Below are 20,481 nucleotides of genomic sequence, written 5' to 3'. Positions count from 1 at the left end.
GTTACCATCACCAAGATTTACATATTTAAAGGATATGCAAAGTAAACTAGACCATAATCCTTATTATGGGTTCTGTACTTAAAATAATTAATCCTAGCTTATAAAATAGTACTGAAGGAGTCATCTGAGGCTGAAGAAGAATGTTTCAGCAATCTTCCTTTGTATTTTCCATGGCTATATGGTCTGCTCTGGCAGTGAGTTTTCTATGATGATGGAAAGTCATCTCCCATTGGGAGAATTACTCCCATCTCCCCTTTGGAAACACCTTCCAAAAAGAGGTTCTTACTAGGTATACTCTTTTTTAATTCTATTTTTCACCTGTGTGATTTTTATTCCTGCCAGCCAATTTATAGATATTGAGGGACAGGCAGAGAAATGTACAAATTGTTATCAGAAAATAAATTAAGACACATTTAATGTTCACAAAACAACACACAATGAAACAACTATTACAAGAACAAATAACATTTTGGAAGACATTATTCAGGAAAGTATCATTATTGCAAAATTATCACACTAAATTAACTGAACTGAATTCCAGCTTTTTAAATGTAGTATTAACCATTTCATAAACACCTAACATATGGCAACAAAACAGGTGGCAGGATAAATATGAATAACTTGGTTAACAAAATGAAAAGAACAGCAGTCTAAGCTTTTTCAGGAAAAATAAAAAAAAACAATTTGGCAAGCTAAGTCCTGAAGATAAGATTCTTTGCAAGTTCTAATAGTTAGAAATGAAATCTGAAACTCAAAAAAACCACAGATGCAGAAATTTTCCTTATTTTCCTCCAACACATGTCTAATGTGGGGTTTGTACAACCTCTCTACATGCCTGCTGTGTAGGACATATGCAGAGGCAAGGGAAGAGTCTCCTGGTGCCTAGCTGCCTGTGAGTGAAGCAGCACAACAGCAGGGAGGAAGGTGAACTGAGCCGAGCACCACAGTCAATGTAAGAGAAGCAGCTGGGCCGGGCAGTAACTGAGAAGGGAGGGGAGGACAGCATCTCCCAGTGCCACATCCTTTGGCAATGAAAGAGAGGAATGAGAGCCTTTAGGAGACACTTCCAGGAAAGAAATGCTCTCTCTCTGCATGTTTGTGGGCCCTCTTTCTGAAGGCAAGGTCATTGAGTAGAGGCTAGAGACAATGATTTCCAAGTTCATGAGCCATACTGCATGCAAGAAATCATATGCTGGGCACTACCTCTATTTCTTCCCCAAGCACTAAGGAATATATCATAAGACTTCTCTTATCTGATAAAATTATTTATTGGATATAGCTAATGACTGTGGTGGAATTCTATTCACCCAGATCCACATACTCCTCTCTTCTAAAAATCTGTAGTCAGGCAGCAGAGTATGAGAAGCTTTCTACATAAATCTGTTGGGGAAATGATAAATGACCAAACATAGATACATAAAAACAGACAAGAGAGGTGTGGCTCTGATTCCACATAACATAAATACCTCATTGTGCATCAGCAGCTTTCCTAATTCTAAACAGCTCAAAAAAAAGGTAACCTTCATGTAATAATTAGGCTCACCTCCTATTGTAATATTACCAAGATTACATTCCTCAGACATGTAAATAAATTAAGGAAAAAAGAAAAAGCATAGCATTTGACTCAGTATAACATCACATGCAATTTTTTATTCTCTATTAAATATTACCTCAAAAGTGTATTAAATGGATATTAATGACTGCTCATTATATTATTAAACAGCCCCACAGAATGCTTAATTTTAACAGTTGTATATAATTAAATAAAAAACATCCAGATGAAGACATCCCAGAGAAGGGACAATTTGTCCTGATTTAAAAAAAAAAAAACAAAACAACCTAACCAAATCAAACCAAAAAAAAAAAAAAAAAAAACCAAAGAAAACTCACCAAAAAACCCCAAAACCCCACACCAAAACTCCGCCCAAAAAAAACCACCACTGTTAATTACTATTGCAGCTATTGTTTTACATCTCTAGTACTTTCATACTCATCCTTTTCCCAGTGATCCAGGAGATCAAAGAAATCTGATGTCTCACAAGGGGTTTGAACTACAGCAAAGAGAATTCCTCTTAATTCCTGGTCAGTTTTTGAACACTGTCCAAATCAGATGAACAACATGTTGCTGTTTTCAATGAGATTTGTGTGCAATGGGACTGATAGTCTCAGGAAATTCAGAATAAAGAATTTTTTGCCTTGTATATGAGTTTGACTCATGCCCAACTCTGTAATGAATCTCCCAATTGTTTTGCAGACTTTTCATGGTTTATTTTGCAGTCCCTTTTCTTAGCAACATGTACCTATAGCTCCAAACTACTACTATCACTTTGTGCAATAGCAAATGATATCAGTTAAGACCATGGAATAAGCATAGAAATTGAAATGTCCTGTCCTTCCTGAAATTAACTTTATTTGTCAAATCCCAGTCAATATAAGGTACTTGATGTTTGTTTCCACATTCTAGCTAGGCACAGTCGTAAAAAAAATGGGTTTTAAATTGAATTCATGTCTAAACTATTATATTCAACATATCTTAGGAAAACCATGTTACTCTTTTTTGAATATACGTATTCATTCATCAAGATATAAGAAATTTTTGGGCTGCCTATACCTAACTACACCTGTAAATTTGATAATCCTCATGTCAGAAAAGCACTTGTTAAATTAATTACTTCAGCTTCTCATTTCTGAGGTTTTTTGTCTCATGATTTTGTCTACACTAGACAGTTCTACTCTGAGATTATCCTAATGTCACCATGGCTGTTTCAAAAAAAGGCATCTGTGATTCTGCAGTGCAGTGGGTAGATCTTCCACTGCCTTCTCTGCTTCAATCTGGAGCACTGCTCTGTGGTTACTCATTTCTGTGTATTGTGGGTCTGCCACCCTGAACTTCAGGACACACAGGTCTTCTCAGAGAACTGTGGGATTTCAGACAAGTCAGTATGCCCTGTCTCATAATTTATCTTTTTTTCTTAAGATGACACCAAACTGACAGTACACCAGCAATCCACAGTAGTAAACATCCAGGGAACTACTACTACTTCTCCACTGCTCTCATCTAGCTGTTAACATGCTGCAGAGCTGTTATAGCTTGCATGCAATTCTTGGAATCCTCCAAAAATTCTGAGGCTGTAGCAGATCATTCCAGATCCCCATCAGAGCTTAATCCTCCCACTCCGTGCTCACAGTCAGAACGGGCCCTAAATGGTTCCTTCACATGCATGTTTGCTCAATGAATGCACGTGAAAGTGGTCAGCTTCATCTTCTTCCCCTTAGATTTTCACAAGTACATTACAAAACTGGTATTTTCCCTAACAGAAACAGCTCATCAACTTACTTTGCTACAGATAAAATGGCAGCAAGATGAAAAAGGAACATGTAAAGGCATAAAGGTAGACTGGAACATACAGATCTATGGGTGTAAAATCTTATGGAGATTGTAGAGAGCTCCAGAAAACACTGCAAAAATCCCCCTAATGTAATTTACGATATGAGAGTATTGAGAGCAACTTGCTAGGAAACCCTGGGTTTGAATGGATGCAGTGACCAAGCAAACATAGAAAGACTGACGAAACAGCTAATGTCAGGATTGTTGCATTTACAGAAATTCTGCTAACATGCTTTTCTACTGACAGTCAGGCATTAATAACCCTTCCATAACCTTAGATTAAAAATACCACATGCAGATTGATAGTTCATACAGATGCAATAGTGTCATATAAGTCGCTGGGCTTCATGTTGGAAGTCTAGGAGCAGGTTAGATAAAAACCTATCAGGAATGGTAAGAATATTCACAGTTCTCTTCCACAGCAAATCCTTTCCATTTTTGTTTTTCTGATGATTTGTTCTAAACCAGCTACTGAGCGCATCTACTGAACAACTGCCTTTCCTATGTCTCAACTGCAAGTGGCATGAGACTGGTTCAATCAAAAAATTCTATTTAGGATCAACAATAATGTTACAGTAAACTACAAAATAGTTCTAAATATAAAGTATGTAGTACTGAATATAAAACATCTACTTACAGACTGCTGCAACACCAGTAGCAAGAGAAATCTCACGATAGCTGCTGATTCTTTTTAGCTGTCTATCACACACATAAATAAGCAAGAGCATTCACACTCTGAGAGTCACACCACAAATGTACAGAGGTAAGTGGTAAAGATTCTGTAGTGGCCCCTGCTCATGTCAAGTACACACAAGACACACTTCATTATTATTATCAAAACTTGCTTTTAAATTGCCTGTCTGTTCTACAGTTGCCAAAGATAAAAACTAGATAAAAAATCCTTCTTCACTTTCATTAGTTTTGTGTATGGAACAATGCACAGTGAGTTACATATTCTACTGTGCCCAAAAGATCTTAAAGGGGATGAAGAACCCATCAGAAAGGATACATAACAGGATCCCATACAATGCACCCTGTCCTTGATCTGAGATTTCAAAATTTGTACACTTTGTGTGGTACCTGGCTTATCATTTCAGTGTCTGAACATAAAAGTTTAGTAACTGTATTTGATTATGTCAGAACTATAGTACTGCATTTCACCTGACTATGCTGTCATTGGTACAACAGATACATTCTATATCTATCTACATATATACATAAATGTATGTCCCCATTCCCAAACAGGTAGCTAACATATTTTGATTGAAATAAGAGAGAGAGAGACAGGAAGAAAATTCTCCAAACAGAATTTGGAGTTTTAAAAATCATCATTCAGCGCTAATTTTATAATATTTCTTTCCATCTTGATTCTGGAAATAGGACTGAATCCATTAGTATGTGGACTGGAAAGTGAATAAACAGTTTCATTAAGGAGACATGTTAGCTCCAACAATGTTTATTGGGGCAAACCTGCACTCCGGCTGCATATGGTGTACCTTTAAATAGGGCCGTTAAAATACCAAATAAAATGTCAAAGTCTGTCAGGTCTGGAGCTTTTATAAATTGTTTAGACTGGGGATAATTTGGGTTCTGTACATCATGCCTGGCGGATCCCGCGGCACGGAGATAGGAGCGGGAAGGGGCCCGGCAGAAGCGGGGGGACACGGGCTGGCAGCCGGGCACCGCCTGCCCATCGCCCTCCTCGCCAGCCGCGCCCTCGTAACCCGGCGGCTGCCGCCCCTCTCGCTGGGTGGTATCCTGAGGTTACGCACGTGACTAAACAACCACATTAAAAAAAAAAAATATTTAAAACTTTACTTCAAAGGCAGTGCCGCAGCCACTGGGCAGAGATGTGCACTAACTGCACCTCGGGCTGCAGCACCTCCGCGCTGGCACTGCCCCCGGCCGCTACAGCTCATGCAATGCCACGCCTTCGCGGCCGCGCTCCCGGCTCTCGTCCCGCCGCCCTCCCCGGAGCCGAGGGCTGGAACAACGCCGCCCTTCAGCCCCCCGTGCTCCCGGCCCGCCCGGCGCTCCCACCCACGGCGCGGCCCGGACCTCACCTTCAGCTCCCGGGAGGCCACGCGGGCCGCCAGCTCGATGACACAGCCCACCGCCATGCGTGCCGCCCCGGCCGAGTGCAGCTCGTTCCAAACGGTGTCACTGTCCACCTGAGCAAACAGCCGGCCCCGGGAGGAAGGCAGGGGAGAGGGGAGAGGGAGAGGGAGAGGGAGAGCATGAGAGAAAACAAACCCGTGAGGGAGGGCTGGCAGCGTGACAGGCCGTGTACAATAACATCAGTCTTCCGTGCTGGCCAGCTGAAAGGCCTTCTGGACATGGCTTTGCTTATGCTTTTTCTCTGCACGGGCTTCTCCAATGGAAACACATTCCTGTCATGCCTCGCTGCCATTCCCTGTTTAGATTTCTCATTACAAACACTGTTACATCGGCCGGGCCGGGCCTGCTCGCCAGACGCTCCTCAGGCCAGCTGGCGAGGTGACGGGGACCTGCCAGGGCCGGGACCATCGGGAATGTCTATCGGGAATGTCCATCGGGAACAGCCACCGCTGCCCCAGCAGCGTTCTGGGCAGCCCGTGCCAGCAAAGCTCATCAGTGGCACGTCAGTGGCCCCTTTCGTAAGAACAAAAGAGTAGTAACCACTCGTTTTTTCTTCCCAGGCAGTTGTTTATAAGTAACAAATTGGAACAATTAATTGTTACAAATAATTTCGGCAGTCACTCTTGCCATAGACAGAAAATGGAATTACATAAAGCAAGACCCTTGCTGTATCTCCAGTTTTGGTGAACTAATAAGTTTGGCTGGAAGGCTTTACTTTGTAACAGATGAATGAGGGTTTTTAAAGCAGATAAAGTTATCTTTTGCACCTTCTAAATGAGCAAGTGTGACATGTAAAACATTATATATATATGCAAAGGTGGCTAAGCAGTACTGCTTTACGGCTTCAGTCAGCATGCTAAAATTTTACTTTCAAAATCTATTTTTAATGCCTCCTTATTTGCAGAAACATACCAAAACATAGAGGTGAAATGTTGTCTATCCCTATATATATTTTCTATTATGTGAAGCAGACATGATGGTGTTAAATAGTCTGAAAAAGTTATCCAGAGAGACAGCCAGACTTCCTTGATGCTCCATGGGAAGTGCATTTAATTGTATCATACCGTACAAATTTATCATGAAAAGAAAAACGTTTAGAAATAGACAAAATACTGTGGCAGATGCTATTTGGATGACTTCCAAGCACACTGAGACATGTTTTCAGTTTGAACCAGAAGCTTCTGTTCCTAATTCCTTGGGGGGGAAAAAAAAAAGGAAAGAAATCAAGTAATTGAAAATGGATGCAACTGCTACTCGACTCTGGAAGTTCTGAGGAATTTCTCTGATTACTCATTTGAAACAGAAAAAAAGCTTGATCTAAGCTTGATCTTCTCTACACCTGTCAAATGTCCTCGCCATTACTGTTACAATAATATTATATTTCAAGCTACTAAAATGATCTTATTTTTCAATGTCCTGGACCTGATTTTTCTATCATTTTGATCAGTTTTGCGTGCATGCAGCAGAACTAATGAAAATAGTTTGTATTTGCAGTAGACCTGAATAAGGAAACTGGATTTTGCTTACAAAGTTTAGAATAACAGTAATGACAGCACACTGTGTTTTCATCTGAGAAACTCAAAATGTTGTACAAACACAATTATCAGCCTGATATGGGATGATTTATTATACTTGTTTTGTAGATTGATAGCTTGTGATTTAAAGAAACTAAGTAGGTTTCCAAAAGATGCACACTAATCAATAGTTAACAAGAAACAAGAAAGAAACCAAGTAGTAAAAATATAGTGACATATATAACATTAGGCAGACCTTCAAGTTATCTCTCTATTGCTTTAAAGGAACTGTGAAAAAAATTTCATTTCTAAAGGTAATCAGGAGATAAATAAGTAGAGGTCATTGGTTAAATCAATTTAATCAAACCATAATACAGTTTGAAAAATACTGTGCAGTATTTTAAATAAAGAAGTATCAGCAAGAGGGCTGGGAGGGAGTACTTTCTTACCATTTTTATGGCTAGCAAATTAAGGTTAACGTGAAGGAGTGGCTGATGAAAATGATTCAATGGCAGCTGCTTCATACACCAGGGCATGAGCAGGAGCAACCTGCATCCTCAAAGGGACTATGATTCATTTCCAGGAAGGCTGATTAAGTTAAAATTGTAACCACAGCTTGAGAGTACCCACCCTTAAGACAGTTGTCTGCTCTGACACATGAGACTGCAGTCTCTCCTGCTGAATGCTGAGCATTGGCCAGGGTACAGAATTTATCATTTTCTGCTTTCAGCTGAGTGTGAGGAGACTGAACTGGAACAGTAAGACCAAGTATCTTCCACTGAAAAATTTCCCTTAGATCACTTGAATGACTGCAACCTTAATTTACCTGGACTGGTAGAAAAAATGGGCAATCAGGAAACAGAACAGTGTTTCCTGAGAAATTTTCAAAAATTACCACCTGAATGAACGCAGGAAATTCAGGATATTTTAGCTAATCTCTTGGGCATGGTACATGTAATGAGTGGTGAATTCTTAAAACTAGGGGTAGCTAACTGAAGCTGCATACTTTAATGCATAGTTACTATAATACAAGAAATGTAACATGAATATATGAATAATTACCCTGAAAAGGCACAGTATTACAAACTTAGGTATCAAATACTATTTCATATTTTTGCAAAATTAAGACTGAATTTATGAGGAACATCTCATGAAGAACAACCTAGAAGAACCTGCATCACACAGCCAACCCTTTAGCTATAACTAGAAAATGCCATCTCACTCCATTTTATGTCTCTATTAATTCTATGTATTTCCTTCAATGTTTCAGGTGTTTAAACAGAGATTTTCTTTTAGTGTTACTTAATGTTTACTTTGTAAATTGCTGTTGAAATACAGTAGTATAAATGGCAAACCCATTAAAATTACAGCTACTAGTTGGCCCAGTTGTCAGACTGTATATGAAATGCAGCTCTGAAATCCTACTGATATGCTTTTCTTTATTCCTGTGAGATGAAATGGTTGGATTTTACACAAGTAAAGGGAATAGGATTAGACACTGTGGTTTCTGGTTCTATTGCGTGTATATATCACATATATCTGACTGCCTATCTATATGCCGACTATGCATGAATTTGTGACAAATGTGATGCTTTCTGAATCACAGACTATGACGAAGTCAGATGGAATTTTATAAGAGGTTATTTTTGTTCAAGTGCTTTGGAGCAGCCAAAGAATTCAGTGCAAAACCTATCTGGATTAGGATTGTTTTTCAGAAAATGTTAAACAAAATTTACAGAAAATGCAGCATTTGTAGCTGAATTCTAACACAGAATCTTAGCCTTTTTTTCTGTTTAATTTTGTATATTACTTCTGTTTAGGAGCCCTTCAAAAATTGTCAAGATAGAAGAATGTTCTGAATTTAAACAAATGAAAAAAAAATTTTTAAAGCATCAAAATGTCAGTGTTGAACTATGAGAATACTACATACTTTATTATCAAAAATCCTATCACTGCTACAGCTCTTCAAAGAAGAAATGTGCATGATAGCGCCGAGAGCCAGAGAGCACGAGCCCTATCCGAACACTGACTTTCTAACGCACATATGGATTTACTTCACTCCCAGTTTCCTGAATGAGCACTGTAGGTTGCAGGCTTTTTCAAGCACATCTAGTATAGCTCAATCATTGGCATGTGTAGCAAAGCTAATACTCTGCAAAGCTACAGATGATAGAAATTAAGCTACCTGTCCCTGAAGTGGATGTGGAGGCACTAAAGAGGAAGGGAATGACTTAAGTGAAAAGAAATGTGGGTAACTTCTCCTGACTGAATGCAACTTATATTTCAAGCCCTGCGTCCAGAAATTTTCTGCTTTGCACTACAAAAAAACTTGATATGAATGCTTCCTGTAAGAAGTATCTATGTAATAATGCCACTTCCACAAGGAAGACTTTAAGCATACTCAGAACAAGCTAAGAAAGAAGAAGCCTTACAACAGAGACACTTCAACAGACAGAAAGCTTTTACTGTAATCCCTTTTGGGCTGGAAATTTTCATTTTAAGGAAGACTGACTATAAAGTTTGAAAGTTACCAAGTCCTTATGCTGTGCTCAGGTTGTGGAATGTGTGCAAGCAGTGAGGAAGGATATGGCACTACACCTGAGGGAGAGATTGCTTACATAAAGATCTTTCTGAAATCACTGCAGTTGACAAAACTGGAAATATTCCTTCTCCTGCTATTTGAATTTATCTCGAACCTACCTCAGAGGGGCAAAAAAAGGAATGTGAAAAATAATGCCAAAGCATTTCTAAGATAATAACTGCTTTTTGTTTTACCTGTCCCTTTCCCTGACACTAAGCCTCTTCATTCCTCATCTTTTATTTCAGTCTTCTTTTCTCCAGAAACCTCCTGGGATCTGCCAAGTGGTCATTGTATCACAGTTCTACTTACCAGAGATGCTGCTCACAGACTGACAAACCTTTCAGTTTTTTACACCCTGCATGATGTATTCATCTGTGCAAGTTATTTCTCTTTCTTAAATTATTGTAATACGTACCCACTGATAACTATATGACAATATAAAATAGAGCCCAAGCTGCTGCTTTGGGATGAATTCAAAGCATCCTAGAACTTTCTCTGCCCACCCCTCCTCCCACCCACAAACATACAACTTGTGATTTAATGTAAATCCATTTTATGCAGTGGAATTCTGATTTTCCTCCTAAGAGGAATTAAAAATACACTGAATTGCTCATCCTGCTCTGAATTCTCTGCATAATTACTGCCATCATTAAAATCAAAACCAGTCCTCTTGGAGTTACCACACGTCCCCACAAGAGGTACTCTACTTACTTTCAGGTCAAAAAATGCAATCTGTCATCTACTTGTTCATGGGAACTTTGACCTGTGATGCTCCTTTGATGGCAGTCCTTGTATTCTATGTGTCCAATATCCTGGACAACAAGCAGTTCTTTACAGTAGTTTGAAGGGGTTCTTTGCCCTTTCTTTAAAGGCATCTTCTTGGATGGAAGTTAATTAAGTATGCATTTCAGATGGATACATTTCAACACAAATCTAGAAAAACAACTATGTTAAAAAAATTCTGTCCTTTGATATAAGTGGTTATAATACTGAGAAGTAAATAAAATCTGGTCAGCTAACAACAGTGTAGCTATATGCAGTAAAGAAACTGATTAAGAATATCTGACAAATAATACTGGAGAGTACTGACATCCTCGGTGATACTGAAATTTAATAAAACTTATGTGTTGCAGAGCAAATTCTTGTGTTTTAGCTTTAAAAGCATTCAGAGTCTCACACTCTTTCACTTATGCCAGAGCAAACATGTTTCTATCACTGGGTTTTTTTAATTTCCTGGCTTGAAAACAGAAATTAAATATTTTTCTGAAGTGTTCCAGCTTCTAAAAATTGTGTGGCATTTCAGTATCACTTCCAGCAAGGAGTCTGTCATTCTTAGACACTGTTGGTGCCAGCTAATGCTACCGCATAAGTTTGGAGTATTTTGCTTCTGACCATGAGCAGTGCGGCTTCCCAGGTGTCACGCTCATAGCTCTCACCTCCCACTCTTACAGATGTCCTGGTGATCATTCATCACCTCTGTGATTTCCACTAGGAAGCAAAAGGTCCTCAACGTGCTTCTCAGCTGCTGTTTCATCTCACCATGACTAAAGAAGCGAAGGTGTACTCATCATCTCCAAGGAACAGCTTCTAATGAATGGCCTGTCAGCCATGTCACTCGTTAAGGAACAAAGGAGAAAAGGTTTGCATGGCTGACGCCTTTTCCATAAATCCCAGATACAGGAAGTGTGTAAAAGTGTACTGCTTTAGGACAAATATGTACAGTGAGCTTCCTTTATTTTTACTGCTGTTGCAGCTGTATCAAAGATTTTTTCTGTCAAAGGCATTTCCAGCTGTTTTGATCTAAAATGCCTACCATAAGGAGTACCCAGAATATCAGCTTTTCATATTTTCTTGCCTACCAGTGTGGTTTACAAATAAATTGTGAGGGCATGTGATCTTTAGGCTCCAGCAGGCTGAATAATTCAAAGAATCATCACAAATCATTGCTTAAACAAAAACCATGGTATTCCCTTAGTCTTGCATTGACTTCTGTGTTTGAATAATTCCAGTAGGAGAACTTATCAGTAATAATATTTATGGAAAAGGGCTTCTAAAAATAGTTTTAAAGGCTATTAATTCTGATTCCAAAAACCTCTTTCCAGGCTTTCTTCAAGGACAAGGAATGTGGGCAATACACAAACCAATTGTATGTAGAATACTTAATGTCTTTCAAGTTTTGCCTGCCAATAGTGAAGTAACATGAAAAGCCAATCAAAGCCAATTTTCAGAAAATATTCAGTAAAAAAATTAATTATTAATTAATTTTTGAATGCCTAGCAGAGCTACTGATGTTGGTAGTCATCCCCTGATTTAAATGCAGCACCCTCTCTGTAAAAACAAAATTCATCTTAAAGTTTGTGAAAAACCTAGTAAATATGTGAGGTCTGTATTGAAAAATAAATAGCTTTGTATTCAAAATGAGAAGCACAGAAAAATCAGTCTAAGTCAAGCTAAATCCTGAATAGAATAGTATCTCAAATAGTTTTACTTGGGTTCTCTTAAACGAACTTTTATGACAGACATCCAGAATCTCAAGGTCTCATAAAGCATACATTAGACCCCGTAAAGGATCTCAAAACCTTAGTGCAACAGTGATGTGTGGATCATTGGTAGGGGGAATGGAGGGAGGATAGCATGGATTAGATGTGGATTAGTACTTGTTTTTAGAAAAAACTCATAAATAAAACACTTAGGCCCAGATTCAAGTCTCAGATATGTGGCGTCTATCACCAGATGCTTGTAAAAAATGTTACTGCACTTTCAGGCCTAGCCCTAAGTACTCTATTAATTTAACTTGACATTTGTTTTAGTAGTTAATGGGTTAGTGTGTGAAAATGCTTGTGCAACTGCCTTCTTATGTTTGATCTTCCAGCTTCCAGGAGTTTGTAGACAAGGAGATACAACAATGTATAGTTGGTTGTAATGCATACAGTTACAGAAAATGCAACTTTGTGCAAAATTCAAGCCTTATTTTTAAAAAGTTTCATAATTTACTGCTGAAGACGTTAAAACATAGTATTGCAGCTTTCTGCCTGGATGTAGGTTATGTTAGAGGCCTCTGTGGGGCTACACTAGAACCTGGTGTTTATTCAGATAAACAGCAAATATACATTTCCTCTTCAGAGAGCTCTTCTGTCCATCCTGGAGTTAAATTCGGTCAATAAGCACATGATACGTTTTTAAAGTGCAAATGTGAATTCTTCTTTAATTACAGAATTACTGTCAAATCCGTGTGTGTGTGTGATTAAGTCTGGGCAGAGTGAACAGTAGTAGTAGATTGGATATGGTACTCTTCTACTATTTATGCTTAACATACCTGTGAGTATTTATATATATATACATCTGTATAAGAAGGCTTCTTTGCATAATGTTTGTCTTTGGCAACACAATAGTTTTTAGGAAATGCAGAAAATTAGGTAAGACCTTTAAAGATTTGACTTTACAGTAGTTCATTAACTTCCTGTTATAATTTTCATTAACTTCCCAATAATTTTCTGTGATCCATGCACTGTATCTTTGTTTAAAAATTTATTCTGGTTGAGTAGCAAGGGAAAAATGTCCTTTGTTAAAAGGGGAAAAAAATTGTGTGAGGCACCAAATTGTGTATTTGGCGAGTTGTCAGATTGCCATGTCTGAGTTTTCTGTCCTTGCCTGCTGCAAGTAAAAGCATTCTGGGACTATTGTAGAGCATTGTATTGTGCCTGCAGCAGTACAAAAGAACTGTGTCTCTCAGCTGAACAGTTCCACCTCTCACCGAAACATCAAGCTCTGTGGTAGATGGCACAGGGCCACCTCAGTGCCATGAAATGCCAAGAATGGGACAAAATATCTGCCCTGTCATGTGAAGAAATATTTTCCTTTTTTTGTGGCCATGGTGTTGATATGCTAAATGTGGCATTCCCTCCCTGCCCAGAGGTGAGACCACTTGCTCTTTACTGAACCAGAGATGAAGTCTGTGTACCTCAGTAAAGGAAGGCTGGCTGATTCCTGCTGTGGTCATCAAGATTCACCTTATTACTGTTGGTTTTTTTTCTAAAATCAATGTGCCTGAAATTTGAAACTTAGTTTCAAGTCTCTGTCAATAAAGGAAATCAAGCACCTCCAGTCAGTTCTCCTGATCTTAGGTAGTACCACTCCTGTTCTAGTGATGCATGTGACTTTCTAATGCCAGTACATAAAGCTGGACAAGGGAGTCTTCAGAGAGCTGCTGTTCTGCACTGAAAGTTAATTAAATGTGCAGATTTTATCTTAATTCACTATTTTTTTCTTTAGACAGACCTCTGACTCTGGCTCTGGTTCCATCCCCAGTGGCCTTAAATTGCCTTGGGGTGGTACCAGTGTGGCCTTATTGATCACACATTTTGTAGACGTCTGCAGAAAATATCACAGTCAACACCATGTAGCAGTGAGTCCTAAGTAGTCTGCAAAATAGGTCAATTAAAGTATAATCTGCTTGTTGTTTTGAATAAATCTTGGTATTTCTTAAGAATGGTGTAGCTGACAGGCTTAGGGGTTAAACAAGTCCTTCATTCCTAGAAGCCTTCTGCAGTGTGTTCCAAAATGTTGTAACTGTCAAATTTCAATAAGTTAATGAGGCAGGTAAGTAATTTAAAGTATTAGGTGAATATATTAGCACCACGGTATATTAATGATTTCACAGTGGGAGACTTAATATTGAGTAAATGAGCTTCTAGGAATTACAGATTGCTTTCCCAAACCTGGGAAACAGACATACTTTTTGTTGAGAAGAGTATATCTATTTTGGTACAGCCTGGAATACAGAGGGAAGACACAAGTTAATTCTAATGTCTGTGTGGAGGTGGTGGTTCATTTGAGGGCCCAGACTATAGGCAGTCTAATTTCTCTACAGACACATTTGTGTGCAGATATAAGGAAAGACACCTAAGCAGCCTGGAACCTAAACTTGCTACAAGAAGGCAATGCTACTGCCAGTATTTTCGTGATTTTTACACTGTTATACCATGGTAATGGAACCAGTTTGGTACCATTAGCTCTTATAAGAGGAATGAAGAGTCATAAATGTGTAAAGGCTGAAAATTCTTCCTGGGCACAGACTGAGAAGATCAAGGGAAGAATGAGAAGCAGGAAAAACCAATTTGCTTCCTGGATGACTTACTAAACCTGTGTACTAGTAAAATCTTGCCTTTCTTATTGCTTTTCTTCCTGTGTGGTCAGAACAGAAAGTAGCACCGTCAGCTGCCACAGCAAGGAATGGCCGGAAGAAATTTAAGATTCAGAAAATATAATTTTTTTAAGTTTTGTAAATATGGTGAGAGATTTTATAGCTATAAATTTGTTCTCTTGGTAATTAAAGCCAAATTGTTTTCTGATATGGAAGATCTAAGTTACACTTCAGTTTTTGAAACAAGACCAGCTTATCCCAGCAGAAACATCATCTCTGTTTCACTGCTGTAACAGCAAAATTAGAGGAAATGCAACGGAGATTCCATAATATGTACAAGCCACACTCACCCATTCAGATGGCTCAATATTTAGCCCAGGAGCCACTCTGTTCAGTTCACTAAACATTAATTCTTCTGAAGTGTGATTTCTTGCAGGGTGGCATTCTCCCCCAGCTCCTCCCCTTGCAATTTAAAGGTCTGACTTTACGCATTACAGGTTTGGAGCAGTGTCTTTGGTGGGGAGGATGGGGGGAGAGCAGGGGGGATTGGATAACTGCCCAATTTCATATGATAAAAGTGAAATTCTCTTCTGTCTGCAGGACAATCCCCAGGGAACAACGTATGAAACCCAAACTTAAATAAAATCATATCCTGTTTGCAAACATCATATTCCCTTTGCTTCTCAGTAATCTGGACCCATAAACCCCAGCACAGCTTGAGAGCCCATTCCTCATCTAAACAAATGCCATAAGCCCCTTTATACTTTTACAGCCATGTCAGAAAATAATATTGACTGCCAATAGTGATGTGATTGGAGTTGCCTCCTCTGAGCCATAAAAGAAGCAGTCTGTTATCAATTTCTCTAAATGCATCAAGGGAATTATGGGTCGGTTCAGTTCCAAGTTATAAATGACAATTCAAAAGCCGCAGAAGTGTTTGAAGCTGGGAGCCGATGATGACATTATCATAAAAGCCTGCTCTTCTTTGCTTTTGTGGGGTTTTTTGCCTATCAACTAGACAAAAAAATATGGCTGAGAAATGACTTCAAGATTTCTTCACACAGCAGCAGGTCAAACAGGCAAGAAAACAATCACTATTTTTAGTGACAGACTGAGACAAGGAGATGAAACTTACTCCCATTAAAAGTAGATTTCTTCTTCTCTTATTGTCATTTTCACAGCACAACAGAAGAGGAATTGCAATAGATGGATACATTGGTCAAATGATCAGTTATAGCTCTAGTGGCTGTTTACAGATGAAAAATTGTGGAGCAGTCTGACAATCCACAGAACCAAAATGTAATTTGTGATTATTCTCCCCATTTGGCCACTTCACCTGTAATCTACCCACCTCTCCTGGAAAACTTTTCGCATTCCAAACCTCTGACTAGCTGCAAGAAACCATCTCTTTTTATTAAAACTGCTGGCCATAGAGCTGCTAGTCTCTCTCCAACACAAAGAATTTCATCCCCCCGGTATTAGAATTCTTTAACAACAGTTGGTTCTGGAACAAGGTTAAGCTTGAAAAAAAAACAATAAAAAGCATTATTGCAGGAGGGAGATCCCATATTTCAGCGGATTTTATACTCCTGACCTTGGATAGTCCTTTGATAAAAAATCAACCATCATTTAAAGAAAACCTGTTATACGCAAATTTAGGATGCTATGTTAGACAATTTTTTTTTCTCTCTTTGTGAGATCTGTTCAGTTTAGCTGTACAGTACAGGTGAAACAGATTTCTGCTCCTAGATGAGAGACCTAATTATTACTTATATAGTTCCTTATAAAACTAAAAAGTTTATTGTTTGATTTCTTCTGAAAAACTAACATATACTAAGCCATATTCACCAATGACTCTGACATAATCAATCCCTAGCACTACTTGAAAGAAGATTCATATGGATGAAAAGTTTACAAAATGAGTAAACAGTAGTTTTACATGCATTATTTTCACTGCTACAAAAGATTTAGTGCCGTGATGGAAAAGGATCAGAAAATACTGGTTATGGACACAGACTGCCTCTTGTTTGCTTTTCAAAATTCTTGAAACAAACTTTCTTTCATTGTAACTGTGAGTAATGTCCAAAGAAGAGGATCACAGATGTTAACTGCAGTTTTAGAACAGAGATAACAAAATCAGTAATAGAATAGAATTCAGGGTTACAGAGGTTAGTTGGACTTTTGTTTGTGAACAATAAAAGCCCATCAAGTGATCATGTCTTCAGTGTTTGGGAAGTCCTAGCTTCCATTCCTTGATCCAAGAGCAGTTTTCGTTCTGTTCAGTGATTCTTTCACATCAAATTTATAAGCTGTTTGTGGAACAGGGCCTCAGAACTAGGACTTGGCAGTATTTATAATTATATATGCTAGGTAGATCATAGCCTTAGGTACATGGGCTTTATCCTACTTATGGATAAAGCCTTACTTGTCCGGAGCTCTTTCCAACAGTGGCATGGTGTGGGGGTCCCCAACCAGAAATAATATTTGCTCTCTAGTGTGGTAGCAACACCCACTAAGACGTGGAGTCTCTGATATTAAATCCAGCCTGGGAGTGGAGAGAACTGAGCCTAGGTTTCCCACCCCCCGTATGAGTAGTCTAACTACTAATCTATTTAATAGTAGAGCTGCATAATAGCAGCCAGCAAGGTCCCCGTATGGTTAGAAGACAATAGGATCAAAGAGCTCTGAAAGCCCTCCTTCCAAAGGCAGTCATAAAGTCTCCTGCAAGAATGGAATTTTTTTTCTTAACACTGTGTTATTATATTCTGTAGCAAACAAGTAATGATGCAAGCAAGGAAGAAAAAATATCCAACAAACATTAAAAAAATTAAAGTTCTTCCATCCCTCCCTAAAATCTTTGCATGATCTACTCTTCCTGCTTTACATTGATTAGTGCTTTATACCTCTCAATTAAATTGAGAGTTACTAAGTAGCAATATTTTTTGTTTCTTTACACCATTATTTCTGAAAGTAAGCTTAAGGATTGCTTTTCATGTAGTTTGAAGCAGCTCCCTTTCCCAAAGCTCATCTTAACCAATCGGCAGCTAAGTATCACTGAAAGAAAGCTCCTAATCTGATTATTTACCTTGAAAAAGGTCATAACCCATTCCTTTAAAAGAGCCCCACAGCAAGCCTGACAGTAATAACATATAGAAAGGCAAACCAACTAGAAAATAAATAAATAAAAGATCAATTTCTACAACATGTTCTTTAATCCAATTTCCATGAATTTAAATAAAAAATAAAGCACACAGACTGGAAAAAAAAAAAAAAAAAAAAAGTGTATATTAATTTAAATACTTAAAAAAATGAAGCTGTACTGAGCAATTCTGACTTGTGTTAGCTTTAGAATGGAAAACATACTGTCATTAGTAGAAGGATTTCAAAGCACATATCTGGTCATGAATTTTTAATACCACAGTGACCTGTTTCATAGAAAAATTGTATCCTTTACTTTCAAAGAATGCCATGGTCTTTGTTTACTATCCAAAGCCCTCAAATAGATTTTTTCGAGCAATTTTACATAATCTTCTTTTTACTCAGAAGCCTGAACATCCTTTCTGAAGTTTATTAAATTTTTCTTCAATTTTCTCTGCATCAGCAGTGTGAAAAATTACCTTTTTCATACACCAGTGTGTGCATATATGTGTGCATGTGTGCACACAGTAGTTTACAGAGGTGCACGTGCACACACGTCTACATATCAATGTGTAATGTTGGCTGAACCACATGCAGAAATTATGCCCATTCTGGAGATTGGCAAGTTGCTAGGCACCAACTTCCAAATTTTAGGCAGAATCTTCAGCAAGCTAAGCCCACAGTGAAGGAACTGGAATGATTACAACTTCCTGATTCCTTTTTTCTTCAGTCATAGTTCAGAAATCCACAAAAATCACAAATTACTGAAGGTTAAAATGCATTTTTTTTTCTTTTTTATGTGTGTGTGTGTTAAAACCTTACAAAATGAGTATTTCTTCTGTCATATAAACATACTAGTATGGTATGGAATTTATGCTTTGTGAAGAATAAAAGTAAATAAATCTGTATAAGGGTGCACTGGAAGTTGACCTCTAGAGATTATACCTTTATGTCTGCTCAGACTATTCAGAGAGATACTCAGGGAATTCACTGAGAAACAGTAAAAGGGAAGTAAAATATACATCAACCATCCAGCCCATTGATACCTAGAATATTATCATTTCACTTTGACATTGATGACATCAGTAAATAATGGACCCAGCTGGACCAAAAGCATTAAATACTTTTGTGTGAAAAATTCATATATGTGAAAAATTATTTCTCCTTGGCATTATCTTCACTACAATTTAATAGGAGCATGATACCAGTATCAGAAATTCTACATGGTTTTCAATAATTTAGCTTTATTCTTTTACCTAGTGTTGCAACATAGTTCTTTCTGGAGATTTTTGTCTACTGTGTCCCAATACGAGCTTGTCTTTCAGGATGAATCCATTCCAATCCATTTCAAAACAGGACATAAAAATGCTCACATAATTTATTATTTTAACAGTACCCAAGTTATTGGCTAGCAGCTAGTGAGCCCTTTTCATGCTAAATATTAGCTTTGGCAACTTTTTTGTCCTTTCAGAGAAGTGTGGAACCATATTTACTTTTCAACAGTACACAAAACTACTTCTCCAAAGCTTATTATGCTATAACAATTGTGCCCATGTTACTTTCCTCAAGGAAAGAGCTCATGTAAAAACCCAAAGTGGGATAACTGGAAATGGGCACATTTCCACAAAATTTGTTCCTAGCTGTTCCATATGCCTCTTGTAATGTGCTGTTTTCCATGTCTGTGAAAACACAGTGCGATAACGGCTCATGTTTCATCTTTACACTTTTTATCAGCTTCTGAAGACTTTGAACTGATAGTGCTAGAGAATTAACCAATGAACACATATGTTGTGTGCTGTCCCTTTTGTGAAAAAGCAAACATCTACTTACCCCAAGTCCCCCACAAGGCAACAAGGAAAAGAGTTTTTGAGACACGTTTCCTATATATTAAAGAAAAAAAAGAAACAATAAGCATCATTCATCAAAAAGACATTTAAATATTGGAAAAGTATTTCCTTACTCTTTACAGTAATTCAGATTTCATTATTATTATCACTATGACAATGCCAGATACTAGTACAAAAAATAATCATAATACCTAGAAATCAAATCAGCCATGGGACGTTTAAAGTACTATTATCCAACAGTGACAAATCTGAAGACTGCTAAGCAGTTTCAAAGGAATAAAACAATCAAAATTCCACAGAAAATCACTCTGAACTAGGGTGACTAATCATCCTGATATCTGTAGCTGATAAGCAGCTAGTCTAAGCTTCCTCTCAGCTTCTTCTCAAGCCAGAGGAGTGAGGCAGGCACCTCCACCCAGCCTAGATAACTGATGGGATAAATTATGCTTGAGAAGTACCTGTTTCTTTTCACTGACAACAGAGGGAACCACATTAAGTTTACATGAAACTGATAACTAATTTCTTAGCTTTTTCCCTTCAGAAGAGTTTCTCCTTTGAAAATTGCAGCCTTAGTCTCTCTATCTATGTAAAAATGCTCTTTTCTTCATTTACATCAGTGATTGTATTAATAGTTTGAAAAGATAACTTGAAACATTTTTTTCAGTATTATTTAGTAAATATATTATACTAAAGGAAACAAAAACTTAATAGGCTTTAGAGTTTAATTTCTGGCTAATTCTACTCTATACATT

General features: G+C 38.0%; 1 protein-coding gene across 1 annotated transcript in view; it reads right to left on the bottom strand.

The window, feature by feature from the left end:
* The window catches only part of HDAC9 (histone deacetylase 9), a 274,226-nt gene that overhangs the window by 105,548 nt on the left and 148,197 nt on the right, over window positions 1-20,481 (bottom strand). Inside the window, exons 15-16 of the mRNA XM_069007080.1 lie at window positions 19,713-19,762; window positions 5,452-5,559 (exon numbers count right to left, since the gene is read on the bottom strand). Of these exons, the coding sequence (XP_068863181.1) occupies window positions 5,452-5,559; window positions 19,713-19,762 (158 nt within the window). The remainder of the gene's footprint in view (window positions 1-5,451; window positions 5,560-19,712; window positions 19,763-20,481) is intronic.

Source organism: Aphelocoma coerulescens, chromosome 2 (genome assembly GCF_041296385.1).
Source record: "Aphelocoma coerulescens isolate FSJ_1873_10779 chromosome 2, UR_Acoe_1.0, whole genome shotgun sequence".
NCBI lineage: Eukaryota > Metazoa > Chordata > Aves > Passeriformes > Corvidae > Aphelocoma > Aphelocoma coerulescens.
Note: the sequence above shows the minus strand (reverse complement) of the source record. Positions and strands in the feature narration are given on the sequence as shown.